Source organism: Dryobates pubescens, chromosome 4, assembly GCF_014839835.1.
Source record: "Dryobates pubescens isolate bDryPub1 chromosome 4, bDryPub1.pri, whole genome shotgun sequence".
Classification (NCBI taxonomy): Eukaryota; Metazoa; Chordata; class Aves; order Piciformes; family Picidae; genus Dryobates; species Dryobates pubescens.
The window spans coordinates 26,312,813-26,332,081 of NC_071615.1; the positions used below are offsets into that span (position 1 = coordinate 26,312,813).

The 19,269-nt window shown below is 42.7% G+C and overlaps 1 protein-coding gene across 6 annotated transcripts in view; it reads left to right on the forward strand.

The window, feature by feature from the left end:
- Positions 1-19,269, forward strand: part of HECW1 (HECT, C2 and WW domain containing E3 ubiquitin protein ligase 1) — a 290,701-nt gene that overhangs the window by 208,403 nt on the left and 63,029 nt on the right. For 3 of the 6 annotated variants that reach the window (XM_054160974.1, XM_054160972.1, XM_054160973.1), the window contains 5 exons: positions 1,430-1,530; positions 2,766-4,133; positions 7,584-7,685; positions 13,312-13,462; positions 18,975-19,105. In XM_054160974.1, the coding sequence (XP_054016949.1) occupies positions 1,430-1,530; positions 2,766-4,133; positions 7,584-7,685; positions 13,312-13,462; positions 18,975-19,105 (1,853 nt within the window). The remainder of the gene's footprint in view (positions 1-1,429; positions 1,531-2,765; positions 4,134-7,583; positions 7,686-13,311; positions 13,463-18,974; positions 19,106-19,269) is intronic. The other 3 variants (XM_054160975.1, XM_054160976.1, XM_054160977.1) reach the window with 2 other exon arrangements.

The window sequence follows — 19,269 nt, forward strand, 5'->3', positions numbered from 1 at the left end:
TAATGCAAACCAATTTGAGGAAGATGGATAGGATTCAGGCAAGGCCAAAAAGTTGGCTCTAAACTTGTAAGGTTCAGACCTTGAGGAGCAGGGAGAGAGAGAGTCATGTCCTGAGGAGTGGATATGCAATGCCATTTCCAAGAAGGCATTTCTGAAAATTGAATCTCCATTCAGCAGAACAGCAGGAAACTGAGCTTGTTGGAAGTGGTTTTGAACAGCTGGTTCAGAAACTGGCTGTGATATTGACAGCTGAATCTACCAGAAGGGACTAAGCGACCTCCCTGTTTCTCAAGTATGGAAGATAGAGTAGCTTTTTGGAAACCAGATGGAAAAGAGCAGCTTGGGGAAGGTGGAGCCCTATAACTGCTACCATTGGCTTCCCTCTGTATGAGAAGATTTCTTATCATCTTCTGATTATATCTTCCTATTTTACTTTCTTATTGTAAACACTGTCTATCTAAGAATATACTTTGCCAAGAGCAGTGCCTCCAGCCTGCACCTAGATCTGGCTTGGTTGCAATACCATAGTGGCTTTGAAATCTTAAGAGTTCGGGAAGATCATACACAAATCTTGAGATCACCTCCTCTATCTGATGCACATGAAAGTATCCTAGCAAATATATTGGGCTCAACTTGAAGTGAACTGTGTCTCTTCAAAAGATGTATCAATATTACTCCTCAGTGAACCCTTAACATTCAAAAAAAATGCTTTGCAAACATTGATTCAACCTCATTTTGGGCAGCTGGGAAGTTAATCTCTTCTGTAGTTTCATTCTGTTCTGAGGGGTGGATGAAGTGTGGCAAAGGGAGGGACCTGCACAAGGACAGAATGGAGTCATTGATCAACCTTGTCAGGAAGGTGTTCTCCTGATATTTCAGCTTCATAGAGGTAAGAGGGGTGGAAAGAGATGAAGAGCAGTCATTCAGCCAGTTTGAAAAGTGAAAGTGGTGAGTGGGGACTGGCCTGTACAGGATTTTGGAAGACAGGACAGGGAAGATGAGTTTTACACAGAAGGTGAAGGGAAGGCAAAACAGAATTGTGAGGTTCTACAGAAGCATAGATAACTGTCAGATCAGCAGGGCAATGAAGCCTTGCTATAATAGCTGAAGTGGGAGTTGTTTGCTTCCCATGTCAATATTTTCATCCCCATACTGCAGAAGCTCCATTCCCACCCTTCTCTCTCTCTCTATACATACGTGCTCGTGTATCCCAGAAGCCTGTCTGGTTCACTGACTCAGCTCTTCCATTGTAATTGAAGACATTGTCCTCTCCTTCTCTGCCATTCGTTCTCTTGTATGCCAGTCAACATGCCCTCATGGCTGGGTTGAATAGCCTTGGAAAACCATGGTGTATTTTTGTAGGACACAGCAGCTTTAGTAGAAACTGGGCAGGTTATAGACTATTGTGACAATATTTGTTTTCTTTCAGGGACAGGGTTGTAAGCTACACTCTGGGTCGCAGGCTTCCTACAGATCATGTCAGTGGCCAGCTGCAGTTCCGATTTGAGATAACTTCTTCCATTCATCCAGGTAACTCTCAGTCTTGATCCATCATTTATCTAGATGATTTTTTTTCCTTGCTTTTCATTCTTTCTCCTTAGAAATTTGAACTCATTCCTGGCTGCTCTGGGACTTTAGGTACAGTCATGAGCAAAAGAAAGTTCCCTGTCACAGGATGCATCGTGAGTCACAACTTCTTCCCCATTTCCCCTTAGCTTAGAGCTACCGGTGTCTCTCATCCCTCAGCTCTTGATGGCTTCAAATACTTTGCCACATCACTGGGAGAGAAGAGGGTGGAAAACTCAAGTCTTATCTGCTTCTCTGTCACCTGTCCTGGAGAAGTGCTGGAAGTGCTAGATGGGCTGTTACTGGTAGAGTCATCTGCATTTGAGGACTCTAAAAATGGAGGCTGTAATAACAGAGATTATTGGAAACATTCTCATTTGATCATTTTTCAATGAAAAAAGTAAAGCAAAGAAATAATTCAATGTCCCCCTCCTTCCCTCCCTTTTGGTTTGGTTTTGATTCACACTCTTTTGTAGCTATTAGGAAGTCACTGGCATGATGGTGTTAAGTTTGAACCTTGGCTTTTATGTGAGAGTCTCAGTAGTGTTGCTCAGGGACTCTTTCCCTCTCTATTGCAGTTCCTTCTCAGGTGCACTTTCGTTAAGCCAACAGCAGTAGTAGTTGGAAATTGCGAAGCGCCCCTTGCTGGAAAACCCTGACTCCTGTCTTTTGACTGTTTGGATGCCATGAAAGGTCCCAGGTTATCTGGCATCTGGGAGGAAGTGGTACAGATGAGGACCACATCAAAGGATATTTCTGCCTTTCAGGAGCATGAAAAACATTTTTCTAATTTCTCTGTGAAGTCCTGTAAGGTTCAGCATAACAAGAAAAACGTCATTCAAACCTCAGGGAAGACTTCCTTGTCATTTCCATGATACTGCCTCCAATGCCAGTTTGGTTCAAAGAGGAGTTCCAAGGTGTTCCCTTCAGATTATGTTGCAAGGGGACAGAATGCTGTGTACAATTTACCAGTTTGAGTAAGCCCTGTGATTGTTAACCCAGTGTACAAAGACTGCCTAGCAAAAACATAAAATCAGCATTTTGTGATAGCTGCTCAGTTGTCCGCTCATTTCACACTGTAATTTATGCTTTTCATTTCCTCTGATTGCTGTGGATGCCTGTGCCCCCACAGCCAAGCTTCTGGTGCAGTCAACACTCTTGTTAAAGGAGTAAGTGATTTCTTTTCCTGTCTTATACAGATGATGAAGAGGTCTCCATTAGTGCAGATCCTGAGCCAGCTGACCTGCAGGAAAGCCCTGTGAACAACCCTACAGAGGAAAGCCTCGGTGAGCCTCCATGCATCAACACAGTGACCTCAGAAAGTGCAGCTCCAGAACAGCTAAATGGATACAGTGTGAACAGTGTGGATAGCCCAGGGGCTGTCAAACCACCTGGGGAAGTCAACCAGAACAGCTTAAATGAAGAGCTAGCAGGAGATGGGGAGGTTGATGCGGTGCCAGTTCCTGAGCCCTTGGAATCCATCCCAGGAGAAGCATTGCCGCCTTTGAATGCCATGGACCTCACGGAGCAGCTGGCTCCGCTGGCTTGCACATCTCCTCCTGAGACTGAAGTTAGGGAAAATAACATAGTCAATTCTGGTACTCAGGGAGATGGTGGAGTCTTGACCAGCATAGAAACATTAGATATTGATGAGGTGAGTGCAGCTGTGCAGGCTGGCAAGGACCTAGAGAAGAGTCAGGAAGAAGAAGGGGCTTCAGCCCAGGAGGAGGAAGACAACAAGCTACAGCTGAGGACCACAGCAAAGAGGAAAAACAGGCCATGCTCCCTGCCTGTGTCTGAACTTGAGACAGTCATAGCATCTGCTTGTGGCGAGCCAGAGACCCCTCGCACACACTACATCCGGATCCACAACCTGCTCCACAGCCTGCCCTCAGCACAGATGAGCAGTGATGGGGAGGAAGAGCAAGACGGTGGCAACGGTGGGGAGAACGATGAGGAGTCTACGGTGAAGGAGGTGCTGGAGAAGGAGGTGGTCAGTGAGAGTGAGACAGTGGCAGCAGAGCCTCCTCTCGAAAATGAGGCTGAAGAGAACTTCAGCCAGAGAACGGTGCTTCCTGGGACCCTGGACGAGCAACTCTCTGATTTAAATGATGGGCTGCTGGATGAGGAACATCCCAGGACAGGAAGCGAAAGCGAGTCGAGCTCCAGGCCCAATGGTGACAACGAGTGCGAGGCGTGCGACACCTCTTGCTACAGCCCCTCTTGCTACAGCACTTCCTGCTACAGTACCTCCTGCTACAGCACTTCTTGCTACAGCACCTCCTGTTACGACAGTAACAATCGCTTCTCCAGCCATACCCGCTTCTCCTCTGTCGACAGTGCAAGGATATCTGAGAGCACGGTCTTTTCCTCACAGGATGATGATGAGGAGGAGAACAGTGCTTTTGAGTCAGTGCCAGATTCAGTACAGAGCCCTGAGCTGGACAGGGAGCAAGCGGATGGCTCCTCCCAGTGGCCAGATGAACTAGTAGCTCATGGTGGGAATCCACAAAGAGCCACAGAGAGTCTAGACACCCCCATAGCAGGTCCAAGCAGCAGAAGAGAAGGTTAGATCCTGAGAATCGATGCGTTGAACAGCCCTGATTATCTGGATGTCACAGGTGGCATCAGATAATCGAAATTTCAGATAGCTGATTTTTATTGTGTACAAACTTGGGGGCTGTGAGCAGGGCCAGATATCAGGGAGGGTTGGATAATTGAGTCTGTCCTTAAAAATCCCAGCAAGCCCAAGTAATTCAGATGGGAATCTGTATTTAGGGACTCTCATAGATAGACATGCATCATTGCAAAATCAAGATTAACTGCTGTAGTCATGTGGCAGATCAGCATTATCACATCCACCAACTCATTCCTTATTTCCTGGGATTGTTCCATTCCTTATTTCCAGGGATTGTTCCATTTCACATACCTGATGTGCTGCCATGTCTCTGATAGTCAGTGAGAGGATCAGCTTGTGCTTGTCAGAGGGCAGATATGCTGATTTACACCAGCTAAAGCTCTGGGCCAGTTTCTATGTAGGGTTGGTAGCGATGCACAATTCACCAGCATGGCAAAATGCAAATAGTTGTCTTCTAGAAATCCATTTTTCTGACCCCATTTGTCCAAATTCCCCAAGCATCCAAAGAAAAAAAAGTACCTCAGATTTCACAAACTGTAGGGCAACTCAACGGAGAGATTTTTTTTTTTCTTCTTGGATGCTTTTAAATTGAACTATATTGAAGAAAACCCTCATCTCCTTTTCTTTTTCTATGGATAAAAGATACTTAAGAAAGTACTTTTTTGCCTTTGTAACTTAGCTACTGTTTTTCCCAGTTCCTCCAAACCCTGACATTCAGTTCCTCCCTCTGGTAACTCGTTTTATGTTGTGTGGAGTTACATGAAGGGTGGGTTTGATCACTGATCTTTTCTTCAGCCAGTTTATCTTTTTCTCCAGCTGAGGAAGTAGAGGCCTCAGCCGCATCTGAGGAGTATGTGGTAAGGTCAAGTGGTAGTCCTTGCACCCCCAAATCCTGAATCATCTGTCTCCCACCCTAAGTGGCACCAAATTAAGATGGCACCTAAAGAATAACATATTTGGGCATCACTAAGAAATGCCAACTAAAGCATTCTTCTATCTATTTCTCCATTCCCAGTTTATTTACCCTGACCTTCTACTGCCACAGACCCTACTCCAGCAAAAAGTTGTAAGCATGGCCTTACATGCTGGACTGTAAAGACTTTGTGGAGCAGAATCTAGCCCAAAGAATAACATTCTGTGAGGGACACTGAAGTGTAGATACCTGGTTTACCTCCTCTTTGCATGTGGACAACATTCATGTGCAAATGTACCTAAGGGGGCATGAGTGTGTGTGTGTGTGTGTGTGTGTGTGTGTGAGAGAGAGAGAGAGGGAGACCATGCTTATAGATTTGGTGGTTGTTTGAGACTCTGTGCACTCTTGAGAGGGGAAGTGAGGGGAGAGGATGTCTTCTGCATATGGATTCAGTTCAGGTCCAAGATTGTGCCCCTCATGCCTATATAAAGGGCACTGCAGTGTTTGAGGTGGCTTGGCTTTCATTAGCTAAGAGTATGTGTGAAGGGCAGCCCAGCTCTTAGAGCTCTTGGTATCACCAAGGGTGCCTCAGTAAATGTGCACGTTGCTTCGTGACTTGGCAGCTGGTACAAATACAGTGGATGTGGTCACCTCCATCCACTCCAGGTGACTGGTACTTCCATGCTCCCGCTGGCTTGGTGTAACTATCTTGACTAGGGGAGAGTCAATTATGGCGAGGTAAGTAAAGAAACCTAGTTGGGTGATCTGGTAGCTGGTGCTACAACAGCTGTAGTAAGAGCACCGTGTTAAAGACTGTGAGAGTTGGACTTTGAGCCCTGAGTAATAGCTTATATAACTCTGCTGCCTGCTCCAAGCACGCAGCAGATGCAACTGTGAGATACGCCCATGCACGAGGGGTTTCATGAAGACATTTAGCAGCCCATATGGTACCATCAGAGCACCTAGGAGAGGGAGTATTTATTTTTTTTTCTGAGTGATTTTTCTCACTTCTGGATGGTGTGAGATTAATTTTTTTCAGCCTTATACAAAATTGGCCTCTGCCTTAGAACTGTTGATTGTTCAAAGAAAAAAAAAACACCTCACCTTTTTTGGTAAATGTTTTTTATACATTTGATAGCTGTATGTTTGGGCTTTTTACAAAGTACTCAGACTATTAAGATTCTGACATGAAAGACAGCTTAGCAGAGGGAGTTGGGCTTAGCTGAATGGTCTGGGCTTTAATTTTCAAGTATCTTTGTGTAATTTTCTACTGATGTTGGAAATGCTAAATCTGGGTTGCTTTTTTGTGGGGTTTTTTTTCCCCAAGCTGCATCTTTCTGATGCATGCAGATGTAATACTTACTCAATCAGATTGTACTTCTATTAACAGACCCACCTGGAGCTGTATGTTATAAAGAAAACTTGTTAATGCAAAGTATGAAAATATGTCCATTAGTAGCATAAATACTCCTGGTTTCTAAGATTTTAAGGAGAGACCAGGAAAGAATCTTCATTCTGGAGCCTGTGAAGTTTTAATGTGCAGGTTCCTTATTCTCACAGTTAAGTCTAAGATGAGGAATGCTTTTCCATCCCTGTTATAACTTCTTAGTTTCTTAAAGGATTCTACAAACATTGACTGGATCTTAAGTTACTTGTTCCTTTCAACACGAGTTGGGATGTTTGCTTAGGTTTCATTTATTTTGTGTATGGATTTATAGACATACATGCAATGTTAGTGTTTATACACTTCTTCTGCACTGTCTACTGTATTTCTCTCCTTCTTCTTTCCCTCTTCTGTACCTCAGGTCTTCCTTCTTTATCTTGGATCCTGACTGTGTCTCACTATCTTTTGTCCTACTTCTACCACCTGTCTCCTACCTGTTTCTGGTCTTTCTTTCATTCTTCCTCCTTCCACCCAGGATGGACTCTTTGAGTTTTGCAAAATACTTATAGAAGGGGATGATCTGCTCTGTAGGGACTGCAAAATCCTGCCATTCCAATCTCTTATATAGACATTGATCTTTTGGAAAAGCAGAGAAAGATCCAAGGCGACTTTTAGCCTTGTATTCCACTAATGGGATGAATTAAAATTTGGAACCAGGATTTTACATGTTCCTGATAATTTCTGCAGAAGCTTGTGTTTGGTTGTACATGCACAGTGTTTCTCCGAGATCAAGCCTGATTCTTCTCTGGCTTACACTTGTGTGTCTATGAGTCCAGAATCTGGCCCGTAACAGTTTAGCATTGACTCAAGCCTGAGATCGGAGCCTTGACTGCATTATTTTAATAATTCCTTGGCAAATGAGTTGTTATTAAAATAGTGCCTGAAAACAGGAGTAACCACAGCTGCTAGTGCACCAGGCTAACCTATTGAAAATTAATCACTTGTTTTACAGTAGCACATTTTTTGAACCACATTGTGAACGCAGTGAATGACTGTCAATGTCTTGAATATCTTGTCCGTAGGTGATTGTCCTTTACTCCATAATTCTCAGCCAGTCAGCCAGCTTCCTTCTCTGAGGCCTGACCATCATCACTACCCAACTATCGATGAGCCTCTTCCACCAAGTAAGCTTTAGTTTTTTTCATTTACTGCATTTCTCAGCTTTTCCTGTTAAGTCAAACAGTGTAGAGGTCAGTATGTCTTTCTGAATAACCCCATCTGTTCTGTACATGCATTCTACAGAACCCACACAATATGCCCTTTTGTTTCCCTGATTTGATCCTGACTTCAAGTGTTGTCACGTTATTTTGGACAAGCTCCGTAACCTCCCTCTGCCTTGGTCCGTTGTCTTCCTTAGCTACCATGAAGTCAGTGTGTTTAGATTCAAATGAGTGAGTGTCTGTCAGGTGTTCTGGAAGCCCTACTGTAAAGCTTTCTGCGTGGTGTATCAGCAAAGTACTCTGATTTTTCTATAACGTTTGTCTCCAGGTTCTCCATAGCCAACCTCAAGATTTTTTGGGATGGCAGTCCCAGTGGTCTGTCAGTTCTGCTTGCAGGTCCAGCAGGAACCCTTTCAACAGTCAGGATGCTCCTGGGACAGACACATCCAAATCTGAGCAAAACCAGCAGAAGCTGGGAAAAGGCAGCTCACGTGGAGTGGTCTTTGGATTTGATAATCAGCAAATTATGTGCTTATTATGGACTGCAATGGTGTCTGAGGCTGCAGGATGAAAATGAGAGGGCCTTAAGTAGTGTGATCTGATGTGGGCTGATAATATGGAAGTTTTACCACGGAATCAGCTGCTGGAGATGTTTTCACTTGTCTCTAGCCTTTCCTTTGTGCATTCCTGGAGGATTACCCCACTCTTTGCACTGGCGTTAAGTGCCCAGCAGAGCGCACTCAATGCCCTGCAACGTGCTGCTGGTCACCTTCAGACTTCAGCCAGATGATCCATCGAGCAGCCAAAATGTGCAGTGCCTCAGGAGAACAACCGGGCGGGTACACAAAGCTCTCTGTTTTCTTCAGAGCTCAAGAAGGGAACACAATTATTTGGCGTGTGGTGCCCTGGACAAAAATAAAGCATCACTTCCCAACCATGCTGTCAGTATTCCCTAAGCTGAATATAGCCCCAGTGCTGGCGTCAGCTGCACCAGTAAGAGGAATGATTCAAACGCCTTCAGCCCAATGAAGTCTTGTTAGAGTCCCACTGTGGCTTGCCAGTGAGTGATGAAATAGGAACAATTACCTCTCCAATAGGCAAATATTTCTCTTCCTCCCACTCTTACCTCAACACCTGGTGAACTGGGCACATGCCCCACTAGATGACTTAATGGTAGGACACTGACAGGAGCTCAGGTAAACAAAACATCCTGTGAGTCTGTTCCACATTCTTCATCACCAGTTTAATGCATCTTTTCTCTTTCTTACAATTATCCTCAAAAGGCAAGTGTTCCCACCACTGGTTTTCACAAGTGCTTTAGGACATGGACTGCAAAGTGTGATGCTACAATACAGACGCGATATCCCTTTGCTGGATTTTATTTTACATCTTTTTTACAATATGGGCTGACACTGTGGCCTTAGTTATACTGATCTTAATAGGAATAGACTGTGCTAAATTAATTTCAGGGACAAAAAAAAAAAAACACCAAAAAAGTTGACTTTGGGTAATATCAGCTAGGGAAACTGTTTCCAAAAACTCCATCAAATGTTAATTTCAAAATGAAAACTGTAAGCTTAACCTAGAAGTGTTTCATCTTCTAGCATTTAGTGTCGCTATCTAAGTGCCTTTAATGCCTCTTAATCCTAGATAAATAGTTCTTCAATCATGTGAAAGGAAGAAACTGTGTATTTTAAAATCTGAGTTATGTGATGAGACCTGGCAAACTTCTCACACACAGCTTCCATTCATAAACAGAGATGAAAATAATTTGCCAGTGCTGCAAGCTCAGCATTGACTATTTTTACTAGGGTCAGTCTTCTGGCCAGTCCTCTTTCTCTTCTCAGTAGTTTTTTGAATAACTTTATTTCCCAGTAGTTCTACAACTGTTAGTCTCAGGGAGGAAATTTAATTTCAGACTGTTTTATTTGGGAAAGTAAGGTAGAACAGATCTGTTGTTTATGTAGGAGTGCCATTGTGGCAGTCTGAATATTAAGGCCTGTACAAGATTCACAGAAGATTTACAGAGTTTGTATGGCCTCATGATATCATTAATAGTCACCCCTTATTACCTGCGTGCTTGCTGGCGCCGCTGGAAGCCTTACACAACTGAAGCCACAAAACAGATGTGTGCCCAGTTCAGAGCTGCTCTTTGCTGGAGCTGTGACTGAGCTTGGAAAGGGAAAGACATCAGGATTGAGGTCCTGCCAGAAAAAGTTTTGTCTTCTGGGATTAATCAGAGCAGTTCCAGAGGCTGCTGTGAAATATGACTAGGCTGATGGAGTGGGATCGCTGGAGAGCAGAACCAGTACTGTCTCATCTCCAGCCTGTGCTCCAGCAGACTCTTACCTGGAAGGTTAGATGAAGATTAGTCTCTGGTGTAGCAAAAGTTGCATTTTGCCTGAAAAACTAACTAAAGGCACTGGTGAGATTTGGCTGCTTCCTATATCACTTATGCCCCTGAAGTTGCATGAAGGGACTTGAGCACAGCTCAGGAGCAGAATCCTGTCTGTCAGTTCACCTGTCAGCCCTTTTGTCTCTCGGTGCAGGTATCCATCCATCTGTGCACAAATCTGGTATCATATGCAGCTTCAGTGACTTGTCTACCAGTTTCAGTGAGTTGTGTGACTTACAGGCTGTCCTGTGGGAAAGCAGAAAGTGCACCAGCCACCTGTCTACAGCAAAAGTATCAGCACCTGTCACACTGTGGCACCCTTCTGGGGTGACCGTAACAAGACTTATTCAGCTGATGAGAAATGCTGCTGCATGGAGCAGTACTGCTGCAGGTTTCTCAAAAGCTATGACACATAGTTCCTAATATTTTAGCAGGCTAGTGCAAGAGTCAGCCCCTGGTTTCAGACTTACATGCCCAAAAAACACATGCAGAGAGGTGTAGTTCATGTCTCTACATAGAATCCTAGAACTGTTTTGATTGGAAGAGGCCTTAAGATCATGAAGTCTGACCATTATCTAACTCTACCAAGTCTGGTGCTAAACCATTTCACTTAGCACCACAGCTCTGCCTCTTTTAAACACCTCTGGTGATAGAGATTCAGCCAGCTCCCTAGGCAGCCTGTCCTAGTGTTTGAAAACCCTTTCAGTGCAGAAGTTTCTTCTAAAATCTAACCTGAACCCCTCCTGGTGCAACTTGAGGCCATCTTTTCTTGTCCTGTATTACTTGTTACCAGGGAGAAGACACCAACACCCACCTCACTCCAACCTCCTTTCAGGTAGTTCTAGAGAGTAAGAAGGTCGCCCCTCAGCCTTCCCCTGACTAAACAACCACATACATACTGCTGTTGGATGTCTGATACATTCCCAAGATAGCCTTCCTGAAGTTGTGATCCAGTCCACGTGATCCTGACCTGATGTTGTCACTGTGATCTCCAAGCTCTGGACAAGTTTTGTCGCTCCTAGATTTCTGAGTATTGTGCTTAGGAGCTTAGGAACTCAAATTTAATTAGGGAGACACTGCAGTGCAGCTTCTAGAGCTGGTAGTGCACAGAGCTGGATTATGAAAAACTCTTGGTTTACTGTGTGAGTACTGTTATTCTTACTATGTGCCCCTCAGTAGGCTTCAGACCAATATGACCAGCTGGTGTCTTCTGTAGGCTGTCTAGAGTGTGGACCTACAGCACTGCCTACAAGCTTTTAATTATCCATCGATCTTTGTTATTCACAGCTTGTTACGTGTATACTGCAGTAGTGTGGGATGAAGGCTAGGATTTATTCTTTGCCAGACAGCAGCAAGGAAAATTAAGATCTTTATGGTGTTAAGGTTCAGCATGTCACCTTTGATCTGTCCAAGATTTTTTCCTGGATGATATTGCAGATACTGCTTAGCTCCACACCTGCCACCAGTGACAGCGTGCTCAGCAAGGTTCTCACCTTTGGCCTGCCTTTCGTGTCACTCTGATTTCCTTCACTGTGCATCTCTTGTACTTGATGTGCTGCTTTTATTCATTGTCTTATCTTTAAACAATTTTTTAACAAAGCTGCAATCTTATTCTTGAAACAACTTCAAAATCCTTGGGAAACTTTAAATGGTGAGAGGAAGAAAGTGTCATCTCCTTAAAATTATACAGTGATGTTCACAGAAGAGACACTGTGTGTGTACCTATGATGTGACTATAGGTTTTGCATCTGTAAGAGCTTGAGACAGTTAGTTTTGAAAGAAGAAATTTATGTGGCTCTTGCTGTTTTGGACTCTTCCAGAAAATTCCTCTAAGGATTCCTAGTGCCCATCTTTTAATGTTTGTGGGATTAATGTGTCAGGGGCAGCCAGCCATAGGCTTCAGACCACCTACTCTTTGCTGGGACCAGCCCAGGTATGGGGAACTGAATTTAGCTGGGGCAAACATTCCAGGCATGGGAACTGCTCATGAAGGACAAGTTTCCAGATACAGCAGGAGGTGGTACAACTTCTCTCCTACTCTTAGGAGATAAAATGCATAAAGTGTGAAATCCATCTGATCCTGAATTTGATCATAGAAACCCATAGAAGGAGGAGTGAAGTCGTCAGGGAGGAGGATACCATAGTAAGAATATGGGAGTAAGAGGAAGTGTTTGCCCCCAAAGGTAATCACCATATGTGCATTTGTGTGTGAATGTGAGTGAGGTTTGTATATAAACACATGCAGAAGGTATGTGCATATATTTACATGGATATGTCATCAGCTGATGGATCATGTAGAAATATGAAGCTAGGAAGCCTAATTTATATCACTACTCCATACATTCCAACCAATTTGATATGTGGCTTTGCTAGCTAACTCCCTTCTAAATTTCTCCCCTTCCAAACACTTTTTTTTCTCACATTACCATTTTCCACAAGCCATCATATACCAAGTAACTTTGAGTTTTCAGTCACGGGACAACCCAAACATTAGCAGGAAACAGTAATGATGGAAGGCTCAATATCATGCTGCAAACTTTCAGTCTAATTCACATTCATGAGAGCAAGAAATTTGTGACAGCCCTCTGTTCAGAGAGATTTCTAAGTGTACATCCAGCCAGGCTGTGATCAGTTTTCAGGGCAACGTTTAATTGCTGCAGGGTATCCTTCAAAGCCACATTATGAAAAAGAGAGGGATGAAACACATTTGTTGTGAAACATAACCAAAAAGAAAACATGAGATTGGCCACATTGGCTCAGATGTCCTCCTTCTCTACTCAGTGTCAGTTTGGCGTGGCTACCCCCACCTGCAATGGATCCAGCCAACTAGAGTTACTGTTTGTAAAATTATCCAGCCCTTCGAAAACGTGCAGCCACTATGTCACTTGTGTTTCATAGTCTATGGTAGTCAGTTCCATAGGCTGCCTATGTGCTGTGTGTGAAATGTTTATGTATATGCAGATACTGCATATACATCTCTCTGGCTAAGCACATAGTATGTATACACATTGAATGTATACTTCGGATACACACCTGTGATGTATACTCCACGCATGTAAGCTGTCTATGGTACCTCTGGTGTGTATATACCCTGTCTGTGGCCACGGATGTCTGTCTGTGTGTATCTCCCACAGTTAAGTTTTCAAGAAGGCACCAGACTGACGCCGTCACCCCTTCCTTTCTTTCCAACCCTAGATTGGGAAGCTCGGATAGACAGCCACGGGAGGGTGTTCTACGTGGATCATGTCAACCGAACCACCACGTGGCAGCGCCCCACAGCCGCCGCGACGCCAGATGGGATCCACAGGTCTGGCTCCATCCAGCAAATGGAGCAGCTGAACCGACGGTGAGCATTTCCCCCTCTATGACTTTGAGATCTACTGCCCTAGCAGCTTCCTGCCTTTCCTGCTGCATCTCCTCAGCTCCCTAAGGATTTCTCTTTCCTCCTTGTTCAAGTCCAGTGTACGTGTTCCTGTCCACACCACCGATCTCTTTCAGCCTGCTGGTGTATGTGCTGTGGGTATCTGGTACCCAAACTTGCCCACAAGACAAGTGCTGTTGGGTGAAGGATCACAGAATTATAGAAGAGTTTGGGTTGGAAGGGACCTTAAAAATCCTCTGGTTCCAATGCCCCAGCCGTGGGCAGGGACACCTTCCACTGGATCAGATTGCTCAAGGCCCTGTCCAACCTGGCCTTGAACATGTCCAGAGAGGTCCTTCCTCATAATGGCATTACAGAAATATGTGTCCCTATCTGGACTGGGGCAGACATATGCCACTGTGCAGGCCCATGAAGTGTCCTGTCTGCCACCTCTTCTTGTTGTTTGGTTTTGGTTTTTTCTGACCACTTTACCCAGGATGTGAGACAAGAGATGTTTCCAACAGCAAGAAGAGGCTTTTGGAAAACTTTTTTTGGAGATTACATTGAGAAGAGAAGTGACTCCCAAAAGTTACATTTGAAACAACTCCCAAAAGACAGAGTCACTTTTGCTATTGGACTGTAAGAGTGGTATGGAGTGGTGGTCAGCATCTAGTGCTAGGCTGCAGCAGTTTCTGAGCTGAGTGTTGTTGGAAGTATTGCCATATCATGTAGCATTTCTGCTCAGGCTAATTAGGCCTGTTGAAAGGTCTGTCTCCTTTTCCAGGGCAGAGCACTGCTCTGCTGTACACATTTCTAGATGGAGACAGATCTGCTTAGTGTTGTATTGAGCCCTGTAAATCTGTCAGTTCATTGTGAGCTGGCTGAGATCTCTCTTAACATGGCACATATTTTCTCTTTGACTACTCTACACATAGGTTTGTTTATCATTTCCTTCTCATATTTGCTTTTTGGGCTGAATTTAAGAGGAAAGAGAAAAAATAAAGAGTTGGTCAACAAATCTTCCTCTTTTTTTTATTTCAGGAAAGGTCTTGTGGGGTTTTTTTAGTTCCCCACTTACTGTAATGATATGATCTCTAGAAAAAGATGAGCAAAGCTGAAATTATATTCTAATTATAGCATAGTAAAATGCCACAAAATTTTTTTTTTGGTCTTTGTTTCCATGCTAAGAGAAAGATCTGCAGCTGAGAGAAGGATGCAGAGTTTCAAAGTACTCATTTCAGCGTGCAGAATGATTTAGGAGTTAGTGTGGTTAAGGAGAACTGGGCCCTGAATGATAGCAACTAGAAAGCTAATTTAAATTGTGAAGAGCAAAACAGCTTTCTTAAAGTAGTTATTTTGCAACTGAAGGCAGCACCATCAATACACTCTTGAAGAATTTCTCCATTTTTCACCAACATTCATTATTTTTGATAGTATTTCATGATACACAATGTGTCATAAAGAAGTGAAAGAGTCATTATAGCTTTCCTCAGACTGTGTGAAGCTACTATGTTAATGTTAAAAAAAATAATAAGGAGAAAAATGAATGTTTAATGTCAATTCTTTCCAGGGATTTATATGACTTCTCTGCCATTAGCATTTGTCTTTGAGAGGAATCTGACCCATGACAAAGCTGAAATTATTTGGCTGCCACTTAAGCAGGTTACCTGCCACAGAAAGCCAAGGCTCTGTTGTGGACATACATTGGGGGGGTTGTGGCTTAGGATTTGTTTGAGGTTTTAAACTGAAAGAGGGATAGATTTTAATGATATTTAAGGAAGACATTTCTTACAGTGAGGATGGTGAAACCCTGACATAGGTTGCCCAGAGAGGTAGTAGATGCCCCATCCTTGGAAACATTCAACGTCAGGCTGGACAGGGCTCTGAGCAACCTGCTCTAGTTACAGATGTTGCTGCCAACTGTGGTGGAGTTGGGATAGATGACCTCTAAAGGTCCCTTCCAACCCAAACCATTCTGTGACTCTCTGATCCTGAGTGCAGCACACCCAGGAAAGGTGCAGTTTTCCATTCTGTGAGTTCATGCAGGTTAATCATGAAACCAGCTGTCTCCGAAGAAACTGAAGGGTAAGCACTGTCCTTCTGACCTCCTTCCTCCAACTTTTGTTCCATGTTTTCTTGTAGACTGCCTAGCTTTCTTAGTTATGACTTGATTATCACTGGTTTGGCCTGAGAATCAACGTTCTTTGAATCTCTCTGGTTTTAGTATTCCCATATCCCATTACTAAGTAAGAAGAAGTATGGAGGAGTTTCTAGAGTGCAGTATTTGTCCCTACTGGAGTCCCATTAGAGACTATTTTACAACTTATTAAACATGAACTGTCATGGCTTCTTAGGGCAAAGGTAAAAAGCAGATGATTCACCTCTCTCTGCCAGAGCTCTATTGATTTGAGAAGCTGACTGCTGAGGTCTCCTATTGTTCCCAAGTTTACCAATGTTCTAGTAAGAGATTCATGCTGAAGCTCTGACTAGGAGTCCAGATGCAAGTAATTTCTGTATTTTCAATGTGGCTGTTGTACTATTAATAATTATTACTGTCTTAAAGATAATTTCAAATATTTCATGCCCACAGATTTCAGAATCTTGAGGAAAACCACTTTTCATAAATGGTTGTCATCAGCACTCTGAAGGATCAGGCTATGTTTTAATCATTCACTTTAAAAATACTGCTTTGCTGTATTTCAAAGTTCATTATTTGAAATTTTCTCCAGCAAATAAGCCTAAGAATCATTTTAAGTGAAGAAACAGCAAACATAGACCTTGCTGATAGAATTAGCAGCAGCCTGAACTTTTGCTCTAACCTCAAACAAAATTTGGATTTAAAATCACATAACAGTTTGAAAAACCCTGGTGACTTTCTTTTTAAACCAATCAACTCACTTTTTGGCTTCCTGGTTTCATTTCTGGAAGGGAATGGAAAGCCCAGAATATTACAGGGAAGCATGGTATTTCCAGCCCAGCCAAAACCACAAAGCTTTGGAAACTCAGCCTGAAAAAAGCCCCATAGCTGTGCTTGAACTTAGTTCTGCTTTCCTTCTGTGCTCCAAGCTTCCCATTAGCTGTATGAACCATTTCAGGCTACAGGGAATGCAAAACTGGAATCCAGGTGTTAGGCAAACTCCAAAGAGACATCCATGCTTCTTATTTTAAAGACTCTTGCTCACTTTCCACACTGCTACCTGACTTTCTTACTTGTTAGCAAAGGAGATAACACTTGTTAGGAGCTCTGTTGGAAAAGTGCTTTGCAGCACACATGTAACTAGGCTTGTCTTTGCACTAACTTAAAAGGTAGTAAGTACCATAAATTATAACTCTAATAGTTAAGTGTGGTATTTCTAAACCTTCATTTCTTTGACAAATCACTTTGAAAGGAGACTGGAATTTCCAGAGGCATTCCCATAACTTTTGCACTTTCAATGTTTTCTCCAATTACTTTGGCATTTTCTGGTATTTATATAAGATTTTATAGTATTGAGACCCAAAAGAAAAGCGTAGCCTGTTGTTGGCATACAGCTAGTGTTACTCTTTAAGGTTTGCCAGCAGGGATTTTCTACCATCTAATTAAATGGAAGCTACAAGGGTTTTTTTTTATATACATGCTTATATTCCTTGATTATATGAACTTCTTTCCCCCTTTTCCATTACATGTGGGTGTTGTAAAACTCTTCCAGTACTGGAATGGAAAGTTCATTCAGTTGCCTGCAGTCAAGTGAATTAAAATGTAAAATGTAGGTCTAAAACAGAGGGTTTAAAACTCTAGTAAATTCAGGTTGTTGTGAAACCTGCTATTGGAATTGCCTTGTCAAGAAGGCTGTTTACTTAAACTGTCCAAGTGTACATTAAATGGAGTTTCAAATGACTTTGAATACTGGAGGACACGCATAGTACTGTGAAAGTTTAGCATAAATCTATTAAAACTTTGATTATTTTTCTTAATTATCTCTGTCCCTTCCATCCAAGATTGGGTTTCAGTGAACTGCTAGAGATGACATCTCTTAAGAGATGTAAAAGTCAAATCTTAACTGCTTGTCTTTAATGATCTTGTGTCACTTCGAGGAACTAACTCTTGAGTGTCTTCTCCTTTGGAATAAAATGTGCATTAAGAAATAGAAAAAGAAATTAAGTAACAATGGTAAGTCAGAACTTGAGATGAAAGAAAAACCAGAAAAAAGTCAGAAAAGTGAGAGACAAACAGTGCTAAATGAGATTACATGCAGACAGTAAAACCATCCTGGGTTATATACATATGGAAATGTAATCCAGAAATAAGGACTCAAAATACTGGGGTGGAGTAAAAGCTAATTAAAATGATTAAGAGAGCCTATTTTCTTTCTCTCTGCTTCTTAATTTCTCCTTACACTTTCTTTTTCTTATCTTTTTGTCTCTGTATATAAAATGCATATTCAATATATAGACTTACCTTGATGGCTTGCCAGTAGAACCATAGAAAGCTTGATCTCTGATCTTATTCATCTGTGCAAGTCAACATGTTAAGTAGCATTTGTTTTGTGTAGTGCAAATACCAAACACTTAGGTTATTCCCCCAGCCAGGTATATACTTTATTCCCAATCTATTGCAGTATTTAGGATTGGATTCATCACTAAGACCATGATCAGTCCCATTGACATAAAATAATGTGGGAATGAGTTCTATGATTAGCATGGAAATGATGTTATAGATTTTTTTTAGAGGCATTTGCAGGTTTTAGTTCAGACTTTTCTTCTGTTGGTCTTCTCACTGTGATTTGGTCATCTCTTTATTGTTTTCTCTTTCTTGTTCTCCAGCTGGTTGCACCCAAGCTAGGTGCCCAATCCCTCTGATTTCCACAAAGGAACTTAACACTTGCATCCTCAAGCTGCTCACTCAGCTCATGTGTGACATCCTATTTTTCTTTCCTCTGGATGTCATATCAATTAGATTGTAGCTCTCTGAGGTCATACTACCCACTAGTCTACAGTCCATATTGCCTGCCACAGTAGCAGTGTTCCCAACTGCTGGCCATGCATTATTATCAATTCTCAATAGTCTTTACCTTTAGGGTTGCACATATGCATCCATTACTGTAATAATATGACTGAAGGGTACTCAGCACTTCACAGAATTGATCCTTACTTCATTGGTTATGACTGAATGAGAAGGGGAACCATGATCCACCAGTACACTGAGGTTCCAGATGTCCAGGTGTTTTAAAGAGAAACCTAGTATCAACCTGTAGCCTAAGCACCTGTCTAAATTTGACCTTTGAGTATTCCTAGCTTTCACCCTTTGTAGCTATTTGTTAGTCAGTGCAAAATGCCATATTTGCAGAATAATGGTTGACCCAGCATCAGCTGAAGAGTCAGGTGTGCTCTGACTTTGTTGTATGCTGAAGATGGAAGTGTTGGAATCATTCAAAACCAGCTTTGATTTAGGTAGAAAGCCGCCAGAAAGCTCTCCTGTTAACTCAACCATGCTGTTCCTTTCTCTGAATGTGTGTAGATACCAAAACATCCAGCGAACCATTGCAACAGAGCGGACTGAAGACGATGCCGTAGTAAACAACAGGGTGGAGAGAGTTCCTGCTGGAGGAGGAAGTGACTCTGAAGCTGAGCCTTCCCAGCCAAGCTCAGGTATGGGGGAAGAAGCTCCCGAGTGGCATCTTCAGTGCCATTCAGTGATGTCCTTCAGTTCTGGGGAAATCTGCATTTCCATGGGAGACTGGAACTTTGTTAGACTGGGCTGCAAAAACTAATTAAAAGAAAAGAACTTCAGGCTTGAAACTTTTAGACCTGAA